This window comes from Psittacula echo (assembly GCF_963264785.1).
Source record: "Psittacula echo genome assembly, chromosome: 3".
NCBI lineage: Eukaryota > Metazoa > Chordata > Aves > Psittaciformes > Psittacidae > Psittacula > Psittacula echo.
The window spans coordinates 81959243-81982571 of record NC_137736.1 but is presented as its reverse complement, the minus strand read 5'-3'; the positions used below and the strand labels follow the sequence as shown (position 1 = coordinate 81982571).

Genomic DNA, 23329 nt, shown 5'->3' with positions numbered 1-23329 from the left:
TGAAACGGTTGGAAACTTGCTGACCAACAGCAATTAAGTTTCTTCTTTTGTAAAACAAATCTGAAGCAATACTTTCTTTTAAATGCCATTTTGATACTTTTTTATTTACAGGCTATTCAGAACACTATTTATGTTTCCTTAAATACAGATATTTTACAATAAACAATTTACTGTGTGATTACAGTGCTAACCATTACTGTCACTGCAGGCCTTTACGGTTTAAGAAGGTCGAACTGAAAAATTAAACCTTAAAACTAGTACTGAACTGTTTTAGTCAACATGGGTTATTCTTTCAACAGGTCCTAACAGTTTTGAAATACACATCGATTTCTCACATTCAATATATATTTTGTACAGGTGAGTACAAGAGAGACTTTGACACACTGGAGAGTGTCCAACAAAGGGTCACCAAGGCAATGAAGGGACCAGAGCATCTCTCCTGTGAGGAAAGTCTCCCAGACCTGGGACTCTTAGCTTGGAGAAGAGAAGGCTCAGGGGGGGTCTCATCAGTGTATATAAACACATGAAGGGAAGGTGCAAAGAGGGAGCAGCCAGGCACTTCTCAGTGGTGCTCAGGGACAGGAGCAGAGGCAATGGGCAAAACCTGAAACACAGGAGGTTCCCTCTGAACATCAGGAAAAGTGGTGTTTTTTTTTTACTGTGAGAATGATTGAGCATTGGCACAGGTTGCCCAGAGAGCTTCTCATGTCTCCATCCCTGGAAATATTAAAAAATCTGGGCATGGTCCTGGGCTTCCTGAGCAGGGAAATTAGGCCAGAGGACATCAAGAAGTCACTTCCAACCTCAATTGTTTTATGATTCAAAGATGCCTTAGTGCTTGACCATTACTTTGCATTATAGGTTAATATTGTGCCATAGTCACAACCTCTGGAACCAGACAGTTAAATTAAAATATAGAAATAGCACTATTTTGAAAATACAAAGATCTGGCAGAAATTCAGGTCATCCTTTTTCAGCCTTCTACCATCACAATGACACAGCCTCCTACCCAGTTAAAAAAAAAAAAAAAGTACAATGTTCCAGAAAGAGTAAGAACTAAAAGATGGACATACTTAAAGCCTAAATTAGTCACATTGTCTGTTTGGAGGATGTCTTGTAGGTACACTTCCTGAAGATAACATTCCTGAAGAAAAAGAAGTTGGGTCTCTGAGTATCTCCTAAGCTGTATCACCCATCCAAAATTTGTCCCCAGGTTAAGGAACTCCTGCCCCACACACACCTTTATTACCTGTACTAAATCTACCCCTGCCTCAACTGACTCTTTTCCTAAGCTCTATGGAATATTTTCTAGTTTCCCTGTTACAGATACTCTGGTTCTTGCCTACTGTTTTTTCTTCCATTAAAAGTGATTTGCACAAGCTCAAAACTGAAAGTTACACCTCAATAAATGCTTCCTCAACTGTATTCTAACATTTACAGACTGCAGTGCTATTTGGCAGCTATTAACTGGGGCCCAAGTTGGAGTTTCTAGGACAGTGTGTTACACAGAGCTGAGATACAAAAAACCACTTGCAAAAACCATGGACGTCAGGTGACATCTTCGACCTTTGAGATCAACACTCCATTTCTGATTTGAACACCACTTTCCTGGGCTCAGATGTCACATGCAACACTTCAGAAATAGTTTACTTTGGGGAAGTTTGTTTCTAACAATATAGGAGATACTAGAAGTTAAACCTATTACACAAACGGTCCAAATTCCATTTCCCATGAAATCTGGTCATACAATTAAGGCATTTTCCTTCTGTTTGGTAACTGAAGCACAGTGCAGTACTCTGTACAAACTATTCTTAACCTCAGTATGACCTCTACTAATAACGGTTCCTTTTAAACCAGAATAATTAAACACAGAAACTTCCATTATGTGGAGAGGTAAAGAGGAAAAAGGAGGAAATCCTGACAGGAAAATAATAATATTAATCCATTTCTAACCTATATTTCTCTGCCAACTTTGATTCCTGACTGATAGGGCATTTGATGTGCAGCAGAGTTCTTGTATTAGGAACATAATAAATACAAGCAACAATAGAGTAGGCCTGAACTTCCCAAACTTGTTTTGTTTGAGTAGTTTCAGTAACTGCTGCATTAGCCAGATATGGGCTGCAAGCACAAGCAGAAAGCCTCATGTTTCTACCTCCTCCTCCTTCCTCAGAATCCTTCATGTATTCACTCCCACCCTGTCTAGAAACAAAAGTGCAAGCTGGCTCCCCAGTTCTCTGCCCTCCTACTCGCACACACTGGAACTTGACTCCACAACCCTAAGTCCTCACCCAGATTACCTGTAATGACTGCCTGCACAAAAACACTTGCCCTGCTGCACAGGTCAGCCTCCATACTGGCAAGCAGCCTGCATGAAGGTGCTGTTCTGGGCCGTCGGATAAAGTTTTGCAGGCAAGACACTAGTGACAGCAGGAAGCTGCTTTTGTACGAGCATTTACCTTGCAGATCAGTTATACTCCAGCACATATGCAAGCAGTAGGAACTGCAGCTACAGCTATTGCTGAATTGTTTCATACCACAGTTGCATGTCTGACAGTTTGGGAACCTAGCGACAAGTCAATCTCATATGATATGCCACTTATAGATAGTGTTTTTCACTGATTTAGCCCAGGTCATAAACATAAATGCATTTACGGTTTTATGGAAGAAGCGAGAAGAAAGTCACACTTTCTCGTCATACAGTGGTGTTTCATCTTTAACGGAAAAGACAGCAAAAGGGCTCATGACTCGTAATTACTTTAGGTACATACCCATTTAAAATCAATACTATCAATACTCCAGGTCCCCAAATGTCTTCTGTGGCATATCCTACTTCTTGTCCCAGGCAGGTAAGTGTCTAAGCAAGGCATGGGTTTTGGGACACAGCAGCCTCACGGAATAGTACTGCATAGGAAAGTGAAAGGGATGATGCACAATCACTCATGAGCTAGGCAGCACGTACACCACCTGGGAAGAGGTCGAGGGCAGCCACCTGCATGGCCAGCGGGCTCAGCGCCTCACAGCTCAGCACAGCACAGTGTGCAGGCCCGCACCAGAGCCAGAGGCTCTAGTAGCCCCCGGCCTAGGGGATCGACAGGAGGCACGAAGCCGCAGTGCCCTCAGCAGCGGCAGTGAAGACGGCGATGCCCACAGGCGAACGAGCGAAGGGAACACGGGTAGAGGAGCGAGGCTGAGGCAGCAGACAGGGAAGCAAGAATGCTACAATGAACAGCGTAGCTCCCGGAACTCCCTCCCCACACACCCCTGCCGCGCTCGGAGCCACCTGTGCGCATGTGCGAGAGGCAGAGCCGTGACGTCACACGTGCGGTGTGAATCCTCAGGCAGCCCCCCTGTCTGGGGGTGGGGTATGCGCTGGTTCTGCCTCCGGGGCGGGCGCACAGAGGCCCGGCGGGGCGGGGAAGGGCTGGGCCGGACGGGGGCGGTGGCAGCTCCGGTGGAGCGGGCGGGGGGGGGTGCCGCGGAACGCAACAAGACGAGACGCGGGGTCGGTGGGAGTAGCTGCGGCCGTGACGGTGCGTGTCGGCGGGCAGACAGGATGGATCACCACCAGCCCGCCAACCGTTACCAAGTGGTGAGTGCGGCGTCGCTGGCGAGGCCCCGGTGGCCTTCCCTCGCCTCCTCCGGTCGGGTTGGGGAGGGCGGAGCGGGAGGGGGAGATCGGAGTGTCGTTCCGCCACCCCCCGGCTCCCAGGCCTGGGGCTTTGTCGGGGACCGCCTGGCGCTTCTCCAGCGACGGCCCAGGGCGACCGCGGCCCAGTCTGCTCCCCGGGCGACGGCGGGGCGCTGACAGCCGGGCCTTGCGCGGGTGGCGCGGCCCCAGTGGCTTTTCCCCTCCACCTTCCTCCCGAGGCGCCCGGCCTCTGAGGGGGCGTCGGGCCAGCCGTGGCCCCGCCGCTGGCCTACACGAGAAACCGGCTTCGCCCGCTCCCTCCCCCTCCCTCTGGCTGCCCCTCGGCGGTTGGTCCCGGTCTGGGGGCGGCGGGTTTTGCCCCGCCGGTGTCGAGGGAGCGGCGGGCCTCAGGGAGAGCGCAGCCCGAGCAGGACAACGGTTCGCGTTTGCCCCTCTGCGCAGCCGGGGAAGGGCAGGGTTCGTTCTGCCGGTGAGCCAGTGCGTGCCTGCGAGCCGAGCGGCGGCTCTGCTCTGGGACCTGGTTACTCTTCATAGCTCCTGGGTGCCTGGCACAGGGACAGAGGGTGATCCGTGCACGTGTGTTGTCATCTTTAAGCTTGTGTGTGTTTGTGTACACACGTGGACATTGGTTTACTTTAGGTTAAGTGGAGGGGCTGTGAAATGCAGGAGTCTGACCTTCAGTAACCCGCTGTGTGCGTGCATATGCACACGCACAGACACACACGAGTCTTGCTGTAAAGAACAGTCCTCAGTGCTTTGCTGTCCGCTGCGTCCAATTTCAATGTCTGTGCTTTCCTTCCTCAATTCTGGTACAGTAATAGTCATTTAGGATGCTGAGGTTGTCCTGCCCGAATTGAGTGTACTGCTTGTTTCTAATAGCCATTAGTTTAACATTGGTTATTTTAATCTTACAGTCATTAATTTAACGTCAGTTATACTCAAAATATGTAAGCTTTTCTGATTACTGGTCACAAAAAATGACTTGGGTGCAGTCAGACTCCTTAGAGGTTTCAATTTTATCCTTCAGTCACTTGTGCTTCATGGCTTTGCTGTGTGTGTAAGGGTATACAGTAGAAGTCTGAAATCTCTGCTTATGTCTGTAATTCAGATTTCTACTACAGTCTTCTGCTAAATCCTGAATTTTTTATCTTGCTGTTCATGTTTTACAGCTTGAGCAGTGGAAGCTGTCCATGGAAGTAATCACATTTACTTCTGTGTGTGTATAGAGTTAAATACTATTCTTATATTCAGATTGTTCCTAGGTTATGATCTAAAAAATATAAAAAAATAAACCCCTTGTAATGGGTTTGGAATATTTATTTTGATGGCATTACGGTGTGGTTAATCTTTGTGCTTTTGCATGATGATATACTGAGACTGTTGTGTAGCTGACGAGCACCTACAACTTCTCATGATTTGAGGTTGCTAGTAAGTCTCCAAGTGCTTTGTAGGTCAGTGTTTTCAGCATGGTACTCTTCCTGCACCATGCTACCGTGACTTGGAATCAGCAGAAGTCCTAAAGTCACTCCTCCTCCTCTGCAGCCGAGAATGATAAATGCTGGCAGAGCCTTTTCTTAAGAGCTTACAAATGCTATCTTCCCTGAGGCCTGAAGTATCCTGCGTATGTCTTAGAAGGCCTTAAGACTATATGCTATTACACTTCAGACAGATACAGGGGAAATTTTAATTACGTTACCCAAAGGAGTGGGAAAAAAATATGGTAAGATGAAGCAAAGAAATAATTTGCCTGTGTACTGTTTCTATGTTACATTTCATTTGGAACATCTAGCGAAGGTGCTGGTGCCCAATTTTGGGTAAATGCTTTTCGGTGTGGCCTTCCAAAAGGGTTTATCTTAGTATTTGACGATAGAAGTTGGCCTAGTCAGCTGCCTGTGAATGTTAAACCTTGTGGTCAATTTGTGTCACTGGATTTTTTTTTACGGAAGTGTTCTCTAAAGCCTTAGTAATTACAGCATGTTAATTTCAATTGAATTTGTTTTAAATCACGGTGAAAGTGCTGTCTTAGCCTCTGATTTACTCCAGAATTTAAAATACCATCTTACTGATTCCTGTTCCATAGGAAAGAGTGTGGTGTTTAATCTTCTGTCATAACTGGCTTGCAGGCATTGAGATTTTTGTGATGTTACTGACTTAGTGTGTTGGGTCAGAGAATGGAAGGAGTAAGGCAATTGCAGATATAGTTGATTAGCACCTGATTATTCAAGAGTGTGATATTAAGTGTTAAGATGTATTTACTTCCATAATGGCTGTGATAGGTAGTAAGCAATAGATTATTGCAGATTTTTATGGAAGTGTCCTAATTTTTAAGGACAAAATATAGAAGAAAAATAGGACTTAATGTGGTTAATACTGGTGTTGTGAATGACCCCACCCCTCTAGTGCTAAGCTTACAAAATCTGGGTGCTGCTATGCTCACTGTGTGTCTTTGTTTTTTGGGTTGTTTTCTCATTAATAATAACAAATGCTTCCCTCCCCCTGCAATTTTACCTTTACTTCTCACTCGTCTGTTTTGCTCTATTCAGGGCAAGTCCTCTTCTAAATGGAATTATAGACAATATTGTGTTATTATCAAAAGAATAAAAGAATTACTTACTGACTTGCATATCTGTTCCTGGCAGTGACAGTAGCACTTCTGTGGGGTTGAAGAGCCATCTCACTGCTGCCTCTTTTTATTTGTGGTTTCTTCAAGCAACTTAAACTGAAAGACTTTTCAGAATAGCAGGCAATTTAGCTTTGAGCCTTAGCACAACTAGCCAGTTTTATGGCTTCTTATAAAAACAGAAAATGTCTAATCATAAAGCTAACACTCAGCTTCTCTTGGGTTTTATCTCTGTCAGAAATAGCTCTAAAGCTTTTTGTTCTACATCTTACTCTTCCTTGCGTGCCTGTGTTTTATTTAAAGAGCAGTGTAAAAGTGTTGAAACCAGGCAACTGTTGGGAAGCTGGTACTTGGGACTGCAGCAAAGTGTTGTGAGCAGAGAGCAGGCGGTACATCAGCATTAGGTAACTGCCTGCCACGGACCTGTGTGATCTGTACTGCTTTTCGCCCCTCCTTCCTCGTCCTCTCTTCGTAGGGCAAAAAGACAGCTAATTGATGGGTAAGAATTTGTCATGCTTCCCTGAAGGAATATGACATCACAAGTAAATTAGCCAACCTTTGTTCTCTTGCTTTGCTTCCCTTTTTTTTTTTTTTGCCCTTAGTCACTTGCATGCTGCAGTCCTGTTGGTAAACGTGTCTTAAATTTTACATTCGTTCCAGGTGTAGTCAGTTCAGTTGTGTCATTTCCTTATTGTATTTTGTATTTTTTTTTCTTCCCCTATTTTGCTTGTTGGGTAAGGGAACTGAGGCATGAACTTCAAAAAAATTCACATACAAATTCTTCAGTGCTCCTTCCCCTTATTCTTTTTAGCTTCCAGCTTGTTGTCATCTGACCTTCATTTGTGCATTATTATCTTGTCTAAAATGTCTGCTCCTAGTCCACTTTGTTTGCAGGAATAGTATTTTGAATCATGCTTTGTGAATCTTTATTGGGAACAAAGAAAAAAAATGCAGCCGTTTGCTGCAGTGCATAAAACTTGGTAAGCAATTAAGTATTAGAAGTCAAGATTGCCTTTTTTTTTTTTTTTTTTCTTCTGTGAAATGTGATTTTCCAGTTAACTGAGTCACGAGGGAAGACTTCACATGCATATGAGTGATTTAGACACAGAAATCACATTGAATGCTGCAGGATTTACATGCTGAACTGCTTAAGAATTATAGTCAACTTGCTGCTCCTCCCAGTCTTTCCTGATTAAAGCTTTGGGTTATCAGTGTGGGGTCAGGTAGGCATCAGTCTTTGATTTACGGGGTGGTCAGAGCTAGGTAGGTAAGTGGTAGGATGGGTAGGTAGCAAACTGGGACAGATGAAGCCAAAGACAGCAGTCCACACAGATGTTGATTTAGCTGTCACTGAACTTGCCATGCCAGTGTAGCAGCTGGTTTTGGTGGGATTTGTAAGTGATGTGTGATGTGCAATCTTGTATGAATACAAGTTTGTTGTTGTGTTGCTGGGGTTGAGTTGCTGGGGTTGAGAGGTGGAAATTGGCACTGTAAATGCTTTATTCCAGTCAATTTGCCTGCATAATACTGCGTGTTGTGAATAGTTTTACAATTTAAAAAGGCTTAATTTTCTGTATCTCTGAACTCCATTGTCATTGACTCTTTACTCTCGCAGTGTTACCTGGTTAGAAACCTTCATCAAAGTCAAGTTGTCTTTGTAGGTCACAAAAACATGAAAGTCAGCCTACACAGGAAATGTGCACAAAGAACAATTTCTTCCTCCTTCTTTCTTTTCATGGGACTGACCTTAATAATGATTGGCAAATAAAATAAATACTGTTTATGGTACACCCTTGATATAAGACCCCCATAGAAAATATCTGCTAGATTTTATATAGTAATTATTGTCTTTGGAGAACTCTTATGTAATCTGTGTCACTAAACAGATCGAGCTAGCTTACATTAGGGAAATTCTGTTGCTTTCCACAGATGCGGTGGTGATGCTGTAACTGGAAGATAAAATCAGCATCTAGGGGACTATGTTTTAATACTGAAAAGTACTGTGTAAAGACGCATGAAGTGATAAGTGTTACTGTTGCTTGTAACATTGCACTGATATTTCTAGTGATAGGAAGTTCTTAATTGTTGAAGATAAAATTTCTCCGTGAACTGGCTTTTTGCACGTGAAACACCTAGCATAGACATTTATTAGTTTAGAAGAGCAAATGAGGGTCTTCTGAAATGAGGTAAATGATGCTTTCAAATAACAGGCTCTTCTTGCAGTTTAATGGATTTCTTTTAATGATAAACATTTAAAATTTTGTATTTCTGTAACATTTTATCTGTGACAAATTTTTCTATTAAACATAGTGGATTATTTCTTGACAGAATAGCTTTACTAGTTTTATAAATGCTTTTTCCTATTTTTTTATGAAGAATCTTGCCGCAAATGAGAAAGATTATAAATGTTGAGGTACGTTTGCATATACAGTAGTAATGCAGTTAGTGCTGAAAATCTAGTATATTTTTTTTCACTTTTTAATTAAGTTTCAAAGCACTTTCACATTTTATGTGAGCAAAGAAATAAACTTCAAATTTTTTATGTGTCTCCTAAGTCAAGGTGATCAGTTACTATCCTTTCTGTCTATTCCAATCCATTGTAAATTGGTGGTTTAACTTTGTGTATTGCCATCACTGTCTCAGTTTTGGATCTGTTTTGGGGGGCCAAAGATATAACACCCAGATCTGCAGCTGATTTACAGGAAGAAATGCTGGCTCACTAGTATAAGATGAGTAACAGCAGCTGCAGCAGCTTTCTGGTTCTTTATGTGGGCACAGGTTGTGGCATGTGGGCAGTTTCTTTTTGGTGTGGGTACAGAGGGACCTGAGATAGTTTACACACAAATTGGTTACGTAGGGCACCAGTTCTGCCATACTGAACAAAATAAAATGAGTGATGAAACCCAGCAAAACGTACCTGTGTTGCTGCACTTGGTATTTCTCCAAAGGTCTTGGTAGGACAAAATTTAAGTTTGACTCTTTGTGAAGGTAGTGCAGGAAGACAGGGTAGGAACAGGACTGTCTTTTCTGGTGGCAGCAAGCTGTTGTTGTGGTTGAGCCTATCTTGTGAAATTGGGATTTGTAGCTTCTCAAAAAGATGCACAAAGCCAGAAGAAAGAGTTACCTGATATATGCAGTGGCGCTAACTCATATAATGTAAAAGGACAGCTTCAGGCTGTGGCATGCATACATGCCACACCTACTAAGTCTTCTAATCCTATTGAAAAGGGCTGAAGTTTAGCAACAGGAATAAACTGCCTTCAAATAGCTGGGTTCTTAGCAGAAGTCATCTGTGATGTGGCCAAGCTAGATGTGGTTTTTGTGCTACTTGGAAAAAAAGAGAAATTCTAAGCACTTAGCTTGTTCGTATCTGAAAACTGAGGTAGGAACCACTTTAGGATAACCTCAGAAATGAAGTCTGTGTTAATACAAAATGTTAGTAGCAGTCTTATCTATGGGAAAAATAAGGTACTTTTGACAAAATGGCTAATTATAGGCTTATTTTGAAACTTTCTTCCCAGTGACAGTGTTGACAAAACAAGGAAGATGTGACAACTGGTAATGTCATCTCACCTAACACTGTGAGACCTCAGTGCTCAGTTTACAGTTGTAGATTTGAATGTTGTGTTGAGTTTCATAGCCTCAAACCTCCTTCTGTACTACATGTTCCTCAGCTGCTTTGGAAAGGGGAATGACCAAATGGATGTGTACCAGTACACCTACACTAGGTAAACGCTTTTCAAACAGAGAAGAAAAGTAGTGCTGAGAAATTATGATTAAGAAAGCAATGAAAAAACTGACAGGTTGTTAGGTCGGAGAGGCACTGCCAACTCTTCCTACTGAAACTGAGCTATTGCGCAGCCAAGGCTGTGGGCTTGAGCTGCCTCAGGCTTAGGTCTCCCACTTCCTGGACAAGTACTGTCATAGCTACCTGGCTTTAGTAAAATGGGCACCGCCTTGACCAGCTCTGTTTTTAGTGAAAATGAGTAACTTCTGTTTTGTGCTGAAGTAATTTCAGACTTGCAAAGCCAGGGCTCGCAGCACATGTCAGGATGTGGATGCCTTGCAGCTTTGAGTTTACAGTGAAAGTGGAAAGTACATTTCCATTTTAACATTTAACTGTTTATTCCACTTAAGCATAATTTCCATTATCACAGGCTAAGATTAGCCCCAAACTGATATAGTCTAATTTATTGCTGGTTCACCCTGTAGCCAAAATATTAGATACTGAGTCACTCCCCAACCCCGTGTCAGGCTGTGCCTCCTCTGACTATGCTTGCAACAGACAGAAGGATTTAGAAAACAAGCCTCCAAACTTTGGGTGGTAGACATGAAAAAATCTGGTCGATAACGTGTGTTACTTTATTTCTGTTTGTAATCCCATTTTTCTGTTTATTGAGTTACTGATCAAGGTGCTTGGCTGAGATTTGTCTCCTTGGTTCTTGTAAAATGTGGCTTTCTGGTAAAAAAAAAAAAAAAAAAAAAAAAAAAGAAAGAAAAAAAAAATCCTCCCACCTATTGTATGGTAACTTAACATATTCAGAAACATAGTTTGTCCATTTTAGCCTTGAATAATATTTTACCTTTAGATAGTAATTCTATTAATGTTGACTCATTGTGGGAGGGGTAAGAATCATGTCCTTGCTAAAGTTGTATATTTGAATTATTGAATGTGGTTTTTGCTTTTCCCTGATTAATCTGAAAGATCATAGAATCCTAGAACAGTTTGGTTTGGAAGGGACCTTAAAGATCATCTGGTTCCAGTCCCCAGTGTTGTGTTAGAGCAGCCTTGAGGAAATGTTATTGATAAGAGGATGCTGACAGTATCACTTATCTACTTATTGCAGAAAATAAGATGGGTCTTCTTCTTTGTGTATTGTTTGTTTGTGGGTTTTGGGTGGTTTTCATGTGAAGTAGCACAAGCTCATGTTAAGCATTGCCTTGGTAATGGTTAGTGTAGTTAACACTTGCCGTCTTTGAGGAGTGAGTGATGCCTATGGTAAAGCATGAGACAACTGGGACAAAGAGTCCTGGCTGGTACTGAGTCCAGTTGCCCATTTCGATCACAGTACTTTGAATCAATTGCCATATTTTGTAATTTAAGGGAAACAGTACTTAAGGTATTTTTGAGGCATGTACTGAAGCATTAAGGCTCTTAGTTGAAACTCCAGAGTTGTGGTAATAAAATTGACTTCCATCAAATGCGTAGAATAAATAATTAGGAAAAAGACTTGCACAAGCCTAAAGAACTGTTCCAAATTCTAGAGTGAGAATGCATAATTTGAACAACTGAGCTGAAGCCATGCAGTGCTGGGCCTCAGCTGATGGTGGGTAGTGTGGCCCATGTTCCTTTCTCATGTAAGTCAGTTCTTGCTTCTACTTGTGTTTTTAAATACTCTCTATGGTTTAGAGGTAGCACTGGTTAGGCATTTTGTGCACTCTTCCGAAGAAGTGACCTTCCTGGACTGCTGCATTTTCATAGAATCATAGAATAGTTAGGGTTGGAAAAGACCTTATTCTGTTGTTTTGTTTTTGTTTAGCTGCCTCCTGGAAAGTGCCTTCTTCCAAAAGTGTGCATCATCTGTCTAGCAACTGAGAGGTTCAGAGAGTTGTCCTTTGGGCCACATATTTTGTAGATTTGCTTTAGAATACTTAGTTGGCACTCTTTAACAGTAGGCTTGGAAAAACTTGATACTGTCTGTTGAGACATACGCATACATTCTTTAAAGAAAGGGCCCTTAATGTTCATTGCTGTTGTGTGAGCAGTCTTTGCTGCTAAACTTTGTTAAAGCTGTGAGTCCCATAGTGGAAGGAAGAGAAAGAAGGCAAATCAAAATGAGAATTCTTTCCAGCAGAGCCTGTTCTTCTGCATGTGATGCACAGTAAGTGTGCTCAGCTGGTATTGTGTATGTGTGTGGGTTTTTTTAAGCCTTTGAAATTTCTGTCTGTGTTGTCTTTGTAAACTGAGGAGCTTGAGTACTCTGTTTCCAGCTACGAAGAAAATGAGTTATGCTGAGAAAGTCAGGCATGATTGACCAACTAATAAGAGTGTGTTTGCTCTTATTGATTAATAATATCTACTGATTTATTTAATGTTTCATTTTCGGCTCCTCTGTACTGTGAAGTAGGAAACTCTTCTGCTTGACTAGCTTTATTCACAGACACAAGCAATAAAGCTTCATGTTGTCAACAAAGTTGAGACATTTGAAGTTTTTCTTGGAGTTTTCCGCAGAATTTTTAAGGACATTTACTTACATCTGATACAGGAGGCACAAACTCGAGTCTTTTTCTGTCTGCTTCTCTCAAGTCAGGGGCCCGAGGTGAAACTGTATGTTGCTTCTGCAGTTCAGTTTCCATGATACTTCTCCAGGAAGAAACTCTTCTTTTTCTGTATCCCTCCCCTTGTAAAATGAATTTGCTATTTTTAGCATCCTCCTGCATTGTCTTTGTTAGGGAGTTCTGTGCATGAGCCCTCCTACTGTACTTGGGCCTTTAAGTGAAACATGTGTAATGTATTAGAGAAATATTTGGCCTTTCCAATCAACATTGAATTTTTCAGCCCAGCTTAATGTAGACTGAAATGGAAGCTGGAACTAACTGTTGAATATTGAGTTGCTCTTTTCCATTTCCTAATTTTACAGGTTTTCCTATCCTCCTACTATTAAAGTTTGCGTGTTTTGTGTGTTCTGTGCAACTTTAGAGTGACTGGGATCTATGTTCTGATTCTCTAAATCTGCTGGTATGTAAAGGCATGACCTTTTGACTTGAAGTTCTTGGAGCTGTCACTGGTGGTTAGCTGAAGCTGTTGGTTAGTGGCAGCTGCCAAGCAAGTCCTGATGAAACATTATCCGTCATCAGGAAGATAGTGAGAATGGACATGAAGCATCACAGTATGAAACCTGGGACCTGCCTGCATTTTGGGCACTATGTGCAGTTTTGGTCTCTTCCAGGAGGAGCTACAGAAGGTAAAGAGAAGCAGACTTCTGAAAAATGCTGTCTGAAATATGTGGTGGGTGTTGGAAGTGATCATCATTTACAGAGTCACCAAGGCAGTGGATAAAGCAGTTGTGGAGCTGTTCACCAAATTGTACAATATTAAAACTGGAGAGTGCTTAGTGAAGCTTGGTTTAAGTAACGGAAAAGAAAGTACACAAGGAGAAGCTAATGTGGTTTGTTAATACACAAGATCATTGAAGCAGATAGTACTAGCAGATTCAGGAAAAAAAATTCAGGCACAACAGATTTGTAATGGATACAAATGGGGTCGGTAGAGATGTACACTTTACCAGCCTTAATATAACAGCTGTGAATATCAGGGGAGTCTAAGGAAAATAGATGGGAAATACGTGACTAAGGCTCATGTGCTGTCCATGTACCTCCTGATGGAGACGGAACACTTCCATAGATGACTGCTGGTCTGAGTAATGTACTTCCTTTTTATTAATGGATCTCTCACTTCTAAGCAGAAAGCATTCAAGGATTCAGAAATTTTATACTTTGTTTACAGAATTTACACAAGTTCCTCAACCTGTTCTCAAGTTACCATTTGACAAACAGAAGGCTACATAGTATGTGGTAATCTGTCGAGTAACTTCTGCATTCTAGAGTAGGTCAGGGTTGCAGTACCTCATTGTGTACAGGCTTTAAAGTAAGCTTTTACCAGCTCTTTTTCTAGAAATATTTTTTATACTAACGCTTAAAGATTTGAAAAATGTTGGTCTTGGCCATAGTCTTTATTAGTATTTATAGACATAGTGTTTTTTTTGTTGACAAATTTCATGATTAATTCCTATGACAATGTAATAGGAAAAACTCTTTGAAACTATGCCAGGTTCATAATTTTACAGTAAATATGAAGAGTCTTTTTTGATCATGTCAGAATTCCAGTATTCAGCATTATTTCTGAATAATTTAGTAATAATAAAAAAAGATCCAATAGGTTAAAGATCCATAGTTGAAGAAAACTGACTGAAGTGATTTATGAAGCACATGTAAAACACTGTCACTTGCTATGGATCATTTATATATGAGGAGTCTCACTTTGGCAGAAGGGCTGTTCTATTACAACATAGGAGTTTGCTTCCAGAGGTTGTGGGTTTCCATGGTACCTAATCCTTATTTAGCAGACACTTGGTATTTCTACACAGCTGTGGAATGGCAGCAGCCTACTTTTGTTCCGCTTTCCTGCTTCTAGTGCAGCTTTAACACCTTTGACCTTCTAACATACTGACTACTCTTGAAAACTTTCTGCAGAGATGCAGTAAGAAAAAAAACCCAACCCACTCCCGTATCATGAAGGGCTAATGCTAGGTCTGGATACATTATGGCTGATGCTTGCCAAGTGATGGCATGGTGGGGAAAAAAATGATGTGGATCTCATCTATACAGTCAGGAATTCTGATCAAATTTGATCACATAGTTTTAAATAGATAAAAGCAAAAATTAGCAGATAGTTGCTAGACTTTTGTGGTTTACTGGAATGTACTTCAGTGCTTTATAAGGCTGATTACTTAGATCTTCAGTAGAGTATTTATTAATCTTGAGGATGATGTTTCTCTGGAGCGTTGCGGCTGTTGTCAGGACTGTTTCAGGAGAGAGTGCATTTGGTGCAAATAGCTGCCTTCCTACTAGCTGGTCTGCATGGATTTGTGGTAGGTTGGGTTTACAACAGACATCTGAAGAAAAAGGCTTGATGATTTTGTAAACTACCTTACTGGTAGAGCATAAGAACTGATAGGAGAAAGCTAGTAAGTTAAAATACAGTGTGCTTTGAGGGTTTTGTTTGTGTATTTGTTTGGATTTTTTTTTTGTTCCCCTCAAGAATTCTTTTGTTTTGCAAAATTGTGAAATACTTCTTTCAAAGGCCATTGTGGAGATGTGTTTTTCCTGATAAACAAGAAAATTAAAACAATTACTTTGCATAAGGATTTATTTATCTCTTTTGTTCTTGTAAGTCTTACCTGAGTGTAATTTCAGATTATTGATTCTAATTTTGATTATTAATTCTAAATTTGATTGTTCAGTGCCTACTAGTGACTTAAATTAGGGGTGAATGATCTTAGCACTTGAATGGTATGGGCATTAGGGGCTTTTCTAAAAACAAAATGTAATAGTCCATAGAGTGAGCTGTGGAGACTATGAGGTCTCATTCAGAAACAATAGAGAGGGGTAGACAGAGGTCAAAGCTGTCCCTAACATGAAGTATTTTTATATCGGATGCAGAATTAAATTTTATTTCCAGATTTCCTTGTGTTTTTTCCCTTTTAAAATCCCAAGATTACTCTTGCTATTTACAGATGAATAAACCTATTTTTAGACTACAAAATCTGGACAAATGCAAAATGTGGTTACAAAACAGGAGTTTAATACACAGCTTGTATTTGTTCAATTGATTTTTTTCTTATGTAGGTAGAGAATTCTGCTTTCAAGTCTCAATCTCAAGCCTTGTTTGTAGGGAACAGTTTAGTACAGGTTTACAAATCGCTACCAGTTGGCAGGTGTAAAAGGCCTTTGAATTTTTCAGCAAATGAAAATATTGGATGTGACACAGAGAGGTGAGAAGCTTCCTGAAAGCTTAATGAAGGTGATGGCAATTTTCTTTTTTAACCTACTGTTGGTTACACCTGTGGTACTTACAACAGTAGAATTTCTGTGGAATAAATACCCCTGTACCAGTATGGGAGATGTCATGGATCTGCTGCAGAAATATTTGAATGCTTTTTGTGCACTTCACTGGCAATCTTGAAATGAGTCTGTCTTCAGTCCCTCTAGTACTGGAAGCTGCAGTAAGTGGATATTTTTGGTTGAGCTTTTGGTGTAGTCTGAAAAACTGACTGTAGAAGACCAAAGTGGTAACTTCTACAAAGTAAGATGATGATGAACCTCTGTTGCTCAGAGCATTGCTTTTTGTGGAGGAAGTGTATCAACTGACTGGTTTGCATACAAAGGTTAAACTTTCATGATCTACTTAGTTGTCTCCTCACTTTTACTCAAGGCAGGATATTAAGTCCAACACTCACTTGGAGTATTGTGTGCAGTTCTGGTGTCCTCAACATAAAAAGGACATGGAACTGTTGGAACAAGTCCAGACGAGGGCCACGAGGATGATCAGGGGACTGGAGCACCTCCCGTATGGAGACAGGCTGAGAAAGTTGGGGCTGTTCAGCCTGGAGAAGAGAAGGCTGCGTGGAGACCTCATAGCAGCCTTCCAGTATCTGAAGGGGGCCTACAAGGATGCTGGAGATGGACTGTTCATCAGGGACTGTAGTGACAGGACACGGGGTAACGGGTTCAAACTGAAACAAGGGAAGTTTAGATTGGATATAAGGAAGAAGTTCGTTACTGTAAGGGCGATGGCGCACTGGAATGGATTGCCCAGGGAGGTTGTGAATGCTCCATCCTTGATGGTGTTCAAGGCCAGGTTGGATGAGGCCTTGGGTGACATGGTTTAGTGTGGGGTGTCCCTGCCCATGGCAGGGGGGTTGGAACTAGATGATCTTAAGGTCCTTTCCAACCCTAACTATTCTGTGATTACAGAGTTTCTATGCATTGTATTTGTTTTAATGTTGTTTGGAAGAACCCATGGACTGGTCAGCATGAGGTAGAAACTGGAGGAGCCAAACTTCTTGTGAAAAGTAATATCATTGCAAAGGCTGGAAAGAAGGACACATTAAAAATACTTTTAATTTACGTGAAGCCCCAGACAGGACTGTCACTACTAAAACTTACATAAAAGCTTATGTAAAAGTCAGGCATCATCAAGATGAACTAGTAATAAAGGTACAAAAGGAAACAGATGCATAATTTTATGCTTCACTTAAATTATATAAATAGCATGAAAATAGTGTATGTTTATAAAGAAAGCCTTTTAAAATGCTTTCAGTGTGCTGTTGAAGTTAATTATGTTGCAATGATTTTATAATGTATTGATTTGTGGATTTGTGTGAATCATGAAATGGGAAAAGAGCAGCTTTTGAAATGTGCATAAAATGAGGTAACACAAATAGTACTGTTTGTGTTACACTATGACTAGAGCGTGTGCTGCTTTAATGCACTTTGTATCAAAAAAAATTGTTCTAGCCTTGTGTACGTATGGTGCAGGTGACATAAGACTGACTATGCCATTTTCCCCTGATTTTTTTTTTTTTTAATTGGCATATTTTAATAATTTGCCTTTATTGCCACTCTTGAACAATTAGGTCAGACAAAATTACTATCTGCAGGTAAATGAAAAATGTGAAGTAGAGAATGAAATCTTCCACCCAGTTTAAGTTTTCATTTTGAAAAGCTGAAACAGTAAAAGCATCTGCATTAGTCCCCTCAGTAAAGACTTCTGTACTAAGGCCTTTCCTGTGTTCATATTCTTTGTATGGTACCATCTGGTTTAAAGCATTGCATCTGATTACTTTGGAAATAATTACACAAACAAAATAACAGACTTAAGGAAATAAATTGCAGGAGGAGGTGCAGTACTTCTTTAAAGAAATTATTAATAATTTATTTCTCTCATATATATGTGTATGTGTATATATATATATATATATGTATATATATATATATATATAAAATAAAGGTAGCTGTATTCTCCACAATATTTTGGTGTCAAAAGGTCTGACATTATTTTAACTTCTGGAATGAAAGTGAATCATTGTTTTATGGAGCTTTTCCTTGGAAAGAAACTGAAGATAATATAGGGTGGAAATCATATGAAAGAAACCAATATTTCTTTCCTTTACTGTCTGCTCTTTAGTAGTTACCATGAGATTTTGAGTCATTGGTGGCAGAGAGCCATTGCTCCTTGATTGAGCTTTGAATTTTAAGTGTCCAAACATAGATACATATTGAATATGAACATCAATACTTTTGAGCCTGAATGTGCTGTAGTTTGAGGGCTGTGAAAGCAGGGACTGAAATACTTGTATAAACAGTTTAAGTGTACTGTGTCTGATAATGAAGTTCCCTTTTTTTTTTTAATTGTAAAGCTCCATATAGTCAGCCTGATACCCTGAGTGCAGAGTAAGATGGGAAGGCAGAAGATGTCTTTGTGTCCTGCTGTTAAAATGTGAGATTGGGTCAGGGGAAGGCACTAATTTACAGTTGTTTCAAGTTTAATAGGTCCTGGCAGTTGTTTTGACTGTAATCTGGGCAAAAGCATCTGTATTGCTTGCTACTGTGTAATGGTTCGTTGGGGAGCTGGAAGGACAAATTGCAAGTTCTACTTAGTCCTTTAATTTAAAAAGTGGGAAAAATAGTCAGTATTGGGGGGGGGGGGAGGGAGGAATCTTAACATTAAAAGTGTAGAAATAGTATCTTAAGTGCTGTTTCAGGTAACATTTATATACATAGCATAAGTAATTCCATGAAACAGACGTTTTCTGTTCTGAGTGTTTTTAGCTTGGTTTCTATGGCAATGAAACCTGTGCAGAGTGTCAGGCTGCTTCTTCCCCTGTCTCCAAAAATAACTTCTAAATTTACCAGCCAGTATAAGCCAAAATTAAACAGGAAGGAGGAGGCTCAAAGGTAGTTGGATTCTACTGGCTTCCAGCAAACTTTTGACTGCTCAGAGGAAAATCAGTGCCCTGTGAAGACAAGGCTGAGTTGCGATAAGACGAAAGGATATAACCACCGCTGTCTACTCTGCTGGCCCAGACACAATTTCCAGTTCTTTGGGCAAGTTTTGCTATGGTTGTGGGGTTTTGTTGTTTTGGTTTGGTTTTTACCCCAGTGGACTCCCTCAAGATGAGCTGAAGTTGCTCCCTTGAGGAGAGAACAGGGCCCTTGAGTGAGAACTATTAAAAAGCTGGTATAGATTAATGGAACTACCTGTGTGTTATTCCAACTGTAAACACTAAAGCTGCTTAATCCATTTCTTGTGATTTTAACAATGGGGTATTCTGTAGGGAGTCACATTTTTAACTTGCTGCGTTAGGATAACCTTGATGCCTTTCAGAATTTCCAAAAGGTCTGTATAGTAAAACACAGTATAAATAGAGGTGCTTGGTCCCTAAATATGATCAAGCATTAGATAAAGATAATATGACTCATTATCTTTACGTTTATGTTTACAAAATAAAGACCCTTTGAATGTACTAGAGGACATAATGGGATTCTTCTATGGAACCCTTAGGATGGAATTTTTATGTTTCTTAATTGCAATTACTATAAACATTAAATGACTTGTTAACTTAGTTTTCAAAGACAAGAAGCATGTAGTTTTCCCATCCTCATGTTACCTCCATCATTTGTAACTGTTCTGAAATTACTGATAATTTAGAGAAAGGCAACTTTCAAGAAAGTATGCAGAAGACACAAAATTCATTTCCTCTGTAATGGCAAAGTGGGTTTTGAGCAGGAATGTGCTCTTTGACCCATGAGCTGCTGTGGATCTCTCTGTGTCTTCAGGATACTTGACAGCAGCTACTACGGCTTGGAAGGGAAAAAATGTTGCAGTGATTGAAGTAGAGGGCAGGAGAGGAAGAATAGAGTTAACAGACAGAAATCCATTAACTAGGCTTTACTTCCCGTACTCATAGACCAGGTCACTGTGGTGGGTTTGCCAAAGCAACACACACATCCTAAATGAGGATGGGTTTACCAGCCGTTAGTGTACAAGTACAGCAGCAATGTTCTGCTGTCTCTTTGCTACTCAGTTGACAGTTTTATTTGAAAGTGGTTTGATTTTGGCCATATCCACTGCAATGCTAGATATTTTCTTGTGCATGATTGTACTTAATTTAGAACCATAACACTGATAGCTCTAAAGTTGTTTTTCTGACCTGCTCAACCTTTTTAGTGTTTTGTATTCTCACTTGCTTTCTGTGTCCCTAAATATATTAGGTTGTTTTGACGTGGTTTTGTGTTCTTTCGCCTTAACTGCTCTAAATGGCTATACATATTTTTCATGTCACTATTTCTTCTGGTTTACTTCTGATTGCTCAGTAGCCAGAACTCCTCAATAGCTCCTATCAGTTCCACTGAAGGTGACTTCTTCTTAATAATGTGTGTGTGTATTGTGCTTGCGTGTATATGTATATGCTTGCATATGTGTGTGCATATATGCGTAGTTTAGAGATAAACCCTTTAATCTTTAAACTATAGTTGTTTGAATACTGTGTTTGGAGGGAGTCCTGAAAAAGATAAAAAATGCTTTAGCGAGTAGCTTTATTACTCAGTCTGATTTGACACACTTAAAGAGGAGAGTGTTGTAGAAGCCGTATGAAAATTACACAAAGTTGTTCTATTGCTAACTTCTTTTGAAGCATTTTCTGTTTTCTTGTACTGTCTTTTTAATTTACCTGCCTACTGTTGAAATGTCTTCTATGCATGTCATTCTTGCTGTTATCCTTAATTTTTCATTATTCATTTTGCTTTGAAGGTTCTTGATAAAACTTCTTGTGGCAAATGAGTAACAGGAGTTTTTTTTTTTTTCCTCCATTTATTCACTGCTCCCTTTGTCATGAGGTTGTGACTTTTTTTTGGGGTGTTGGAGACTTAACAGCAGGCAACATCAATATACATTTTGTGAACATATTTTACAAAAAAATGCAGTGGTGTTAAAATATTAACATAATAGAAAGTATATTATAGGCAGCATTTTTCCATTTAGAAAACATTAAACTCCCCAGATTTTGAAGACTCTTGTGAAATCACTGGTGAAAAGATATTTAGTTTGGGGGTGGGAGTGGGAAGGGAGGTGGGAAAGTCAATTAAGATAATCTTTAGTTGTTTGCTTAAAGGGATTTAACTGGACTACTTAAAGTAGTCACCTGCTGTTTTGTAAATGTTTGTTTTTTGAAGAGTAAGCTTCTCTCCTTTTGAAGATGTTTCTGCACATACTGGGTTGTCATGGAAAGTATTCCCTGAATATGTCTGAAATTTGTGTGTTTTATTTCTCAGCTTCACAATGAGGATGACCCCCCAGAGCCTTCAGCAGCTGAGCAGCCATCCACGTCTACAACAGAGACTGCGCAGACACCCCAGGCAGCAGCCTTATCTGAAGCAGATACTTCCCCTCCACCATACTGTAGCATAGCTGTAGAAGCAGCTGCAACCTCAGGTATTTTTTTACATAGTAGCTTGTCAGGGAGGAGTGTGTGTGAATCAGAGCTTGATTCAAAGTGGTACGATGCTGCGGTATAGTTTTTGGTGGGGTGTTTTCTTTTTTCCCTACATGCACACAGTTGCAGCAAAAAGCTCTGCTTTCATGCACAATCCTTTGTCTGGTTATTTCAAAAGAAGCACACTACTAAATTACGGTGATTGTTCTAAATTAGTAGGCTAAATGGATGTTAATTAATTAATGTAATAGGTTTTATTTAAGTCTGTGAGTAGTTCAGTTCCACATTTAATCTACATCTTTGATTAGTGGTCCATTATTAGACCTCAGTAGCAATTACCATCAAAACCCCAAACCAACGAAGCACTGAATTGTCAAAACTCAAACTTCTTAAGTGTGTGCCATCGGTTGTTGAAAATATTACAATGAAAAGATTCATTTTGCTTTAAAGGCTCTTGATAAAAGTTCTAGTGGAAAATGAGTAAGAGGAGTTTTCCTCCATTTATTTGCTGCTTCCTTTGTCATGAGGTTGAGACTTTACAGCAGGCAACATAAAAGTCCCTGTTCAGGAAAATTGCTTGAATTTGCCTCTCCCATGTGCCAGATAAATATTTTAGAAGTAATCTCCAACCTAATTTTTTTCATGTTGATTAAAGAAGCAATTTCCTATCCCTGTTCTTTGAGGCAGTGTTTGCAAGTTTAAAACATTGCTATGCAGAACTATCTCTATCTATAATGTCCTTGTGTTGGTGTTCTGACAAATCTTTTACCAAGTGACCTCTGCTGATGTACCTTTATCATGTAAGCAGTCTTGTTACAAACTACTGCTAGCTGTAGGAGAAAGCTCAAGATGTATTTTAAATAGTTTTTATATTTTGTTAATAATTCTATTATCTATGATGATGTTCTCCTATTTCAATATATAAGAATGAATTCTCTGGTCCATTTTGATAAAAGGAATGTTTCTAAAAGGTTGTGGTGAAATTGAAATCTTGGAAAAACTGGTTTTCACAGAACTCAAGTTACTAGCAAAGCCGTTTTTATACAGCATGATTATTACTGGACTGAAGTAACTAGTTGATGTTGACAATTAAAAGCATTTTCTAGGATATTTCTGTGCATGTCTTTTGCATGATTTGATAAAAAGCCTTAGGTTGAAATGCCTGGGGATATAACTCAGATAATATGATTTCTTTTTTCCATAAATTTATTGGCTCCTTGCAGCATCTAAGTTAAGGTTTCTGCCTTAAGCTAGCAACTAGAAGCAACTAAAAGCACCATAAAGCCATTCACTATTTTATTTCATTAAAGTTGGTTTTTTTTTTTTTTTTTTTATATTTACAGGAACTTGAAATACAAATCTCAATTTCAGCCTCTGTTGAAAAAAAAAGATTTGTTAAAGCTCAGTAATTATGTGTATATAAAATTTAATATTCTTGACATCTTTCTGGCTTAAAAATGCATTACTTCTTTATTTTGAACAGAAACACAGAATGAATTTTATCCTGTACCACCTCCATACAGTGTAGCTACCTCTCTTCCTACTTACGATGAAGCAGAGAAGGCCAAAGCTGCAGCAATGGCTGCTGCTGCAGCAGAAGTTGCCCAGCGAGTAAGTGATAAAGTTCTGCTTATTTCAGTTTTGTGAAATGTTAGGCTAATCTATTTCTAACAAATAACCTATTTATTAAAATAATAGTGGGCTGGTGATTTAAATATTTTGGACGCTTAAGTTTTGTATAGACAGTGCAAGTTAATTGTAAAGTGTGATGAAAAGTGTATAATTTCACTCCTTTCTGAGGCACAGCTGGTGTCTATAAACAGCTTTAAAAGCCAAATTTTTCCCTGGTTTTAATAGTTTGTCCAGTATTTTGTCATCTTTTATTTTAAGTAGTCATTGCTAATGTTGCTTTGTTGACTTATTGCTCATATTTAGGGTTTCAGATGTTAAAATAAAACCAAAAAATAAACAAAAACAAAAACCTCCACAAACCAAAACCAC

At 39.9% G+C, this 23329-nt stretch overlaps 1 protein-coding gene across 2 annotated transcripts in view; it reads left to right on the top strand.

Annotated features, from left to right (window-relative positions):
- The first annotated feature begins 3465 nt into the window (after positions 1–3465).
- The window catches only part of NDFIP2 (Nedd4 family interacting protein 2), a 45642-nt gene continuing 25778 nt past the window's right edge, over positions 3466–23329 (top strand). For both annotated transcript variants that reach the window (XM_080613780.1, XM_080613779.1), the window contains exons 1-3: positions 3466–3592; positions 21168–21327; positions 22812–22939. In XM_080613780.1, coding sequence (XP_080469906.1) covers positions 3557–3592; positions 21168–21327; positions 22812–22939 — 324 coding nt within the window. In that variant the 5' untranslated portion in view covers positions 3466–3556. The remainder of the gene's footprint in view (positions 3593–21167; positions 21328–22811; positions 22940–23329) is intronic.